The sequence below is a fragment of the Macadamia integrifolia genome, chromosome 13 (genome assembly GCF_013358625.1).
Source record: "Macadamia integrifolia cultivar HAES 741 chromosome 13, SCU_Mint_v3, whole genome shotgun sequence".
In the NCBI taxonomy this organism is placed as follows: domain Eukaryota; kingdom Viridiplantae; phylum Streptophyta; class Magnoliopsida; order Proteales; family Proteaceae; genus Macadamia; species Macadamia integrifolia.
In genome coordinates, this window is record NC_056569.1 from 21,788,888 (window position 1) to 21,790,426 (window position 1,539).

The 1,539-nt window shown below is 39.2% G+C and overlaps 1 protein-coding gene across 4 annotated transcripts in view; it reads right to left on the minus strand.

The window, feature by feature from the left end:
- Positions 1-1,034, minus strand: part of LOC122060247 (probable sodium/metabolite cotransporter BASS5, chloroplastic) — a 4,999-nt gene extending 3,965 nt beyond the window's left edge. The window contains exons 1-4 of one of the 4 annotated variants that reach the window (XM_042623443.1): positions 755-1,034; positions 612-659; positions 416-507; positions 123-253 (exon numbers count right to left, since the gene is read on the minus strand). In XM_042623443.1, coding sequence (XP_042479377.1) covers positions 123-253; positions 416-507; positions 612-659; positions 755-923 — 440 coding nt within the window. In that variant the 5' untranslated portion in view covers positions 924-1,034. Of the gene's footprint in view, positions 1-122; positions 254-415; positions 511-611; positions 660-754 lie in introns of those variants that run through there. The other 3 variants (XM_042623442.1, XM_042623444.1, XM_042623445.1) reach the window with 3 other exon arrangements.
- Between the last annotated feature and the right edge of the window lie 505 nt (positions 1,035-1,539).

Genomic DNA, 1,539 nt, shown 5'->3' on the forward strand with positions numbered 1-1,539 from the left:
AAAAAAAAAAAAAAAATAAAAAAAAAAAAAAAGAAAAGAAAAGATAGGAAAGGAGTGAAGCAACACAGAATACAGATGCACAAGTTATTGACCATCCAATTCACGTAAAGTATATTGTTAACCTGTTTGTAAACCATGTGAAAGAAGGAGGAAAAACAAGAGCCAACACTGTACTTGCAAAGACTACATGGGGGAGAATAGAGTTCGCTCCCTTTAAAATCTGCAACACGCCACTCTCATTTTTTATGATCTCCTGTACAAAGCCCAAAAAAATATCAGAACCTCATTATATGCCCTACCAACAAAATATATATATAAAAATTAGCCAGAGACATAGAATCAAAAGCACCATTTTCACCCCCAAAACGAAAAAAGGGAAAAAAAAAAAAAAAATCAGGAGGGATGGGGGAAGCACCTGAGTGAGCTCGTGGACTGTTTCTGACGATTCGAAGGAATCAGAAGCTTTTTCTGGTAGACATCTCCCCACAGAAGATCTGGAGCTCTTACCTGCTGTTGAGAGAGAGTGAAAGAGGGGAAAAATCCACCATTAAAGCAAAATGAATCAAGGGTTGGACGTAAAGTAAGGAGCAGATAGAGGGAATAAGCTTTACGTGGGGGAATCGAACAGTAAGAACCATGGTAATGTAGAGAATTCGAAGCTGGAAAGAGATCAAAAGCATAAAATGATGATGAGCATTGGAAAAGATGGGAATTTCATAGTGAGAAGAGAAGAATCGGTAATCACAAATAATACCTGACAATAATATTAATGGAGTGTTGGAGCATTTTCGCAGGAAATGAAGGAGGATAGGTTTCCGATCTTTTCGTTCCCAATCTTTCGGGAGTGTCCTCAAAGTAGTTGAAGAAGGAAAAAGCGGCTGCCTACTCGGCAACTGCAAGTGAATTTGGCTCTTCATACTCATAACTACATGAAACAGAATGGAAGCACCGATCGGTTCCTTTCTGTGGGTTTTAATTGATTTTGATTCTGATGGAGCCACGGTACGCTTACGTCCCAGGAATCAGATACTCCACCCAACCCCAAAAAAAAAAACCAGTTACCTGATCGTGTGGCCCTGCACCAATATGGGATCGGATTTTTTTTTTTTTTTTTTTTTAGAGAGGAATAGACATGCATGTGCATCAATAAGAGATTTTTTGTATTTCACAAGGGTGGAGCTGCCATTTTTCCTCCTCTAGATCTGGATGCGAGGGCCTTACGATCGAGAGAGCATTCTTTTCTCTCAAAAATTATTCCAAGTTAATGTAATCAATTTCGAAAATAAAAAAGAGTGAGGGATCTTTGAAAGGAAAAGAAGCGTGTTGTTGAGTGTCAATTAGGGGCCAATGGGAGCACTAGTGGAAGCATCAACAGAGATTGAATTTCAGCCTTTCATGTGGGCTGGGACAGTCATTTCGGCCTCCTCTGTGTTTGGTCTCAAGAGTTACACTGCCTTTTAGACTTCTTTTTCTCAATAGGAAAAAGAGAAACTCTTAATAAAAACCTTTCAGGCTTCTTTTCCCCATTAAAAAGGGGGG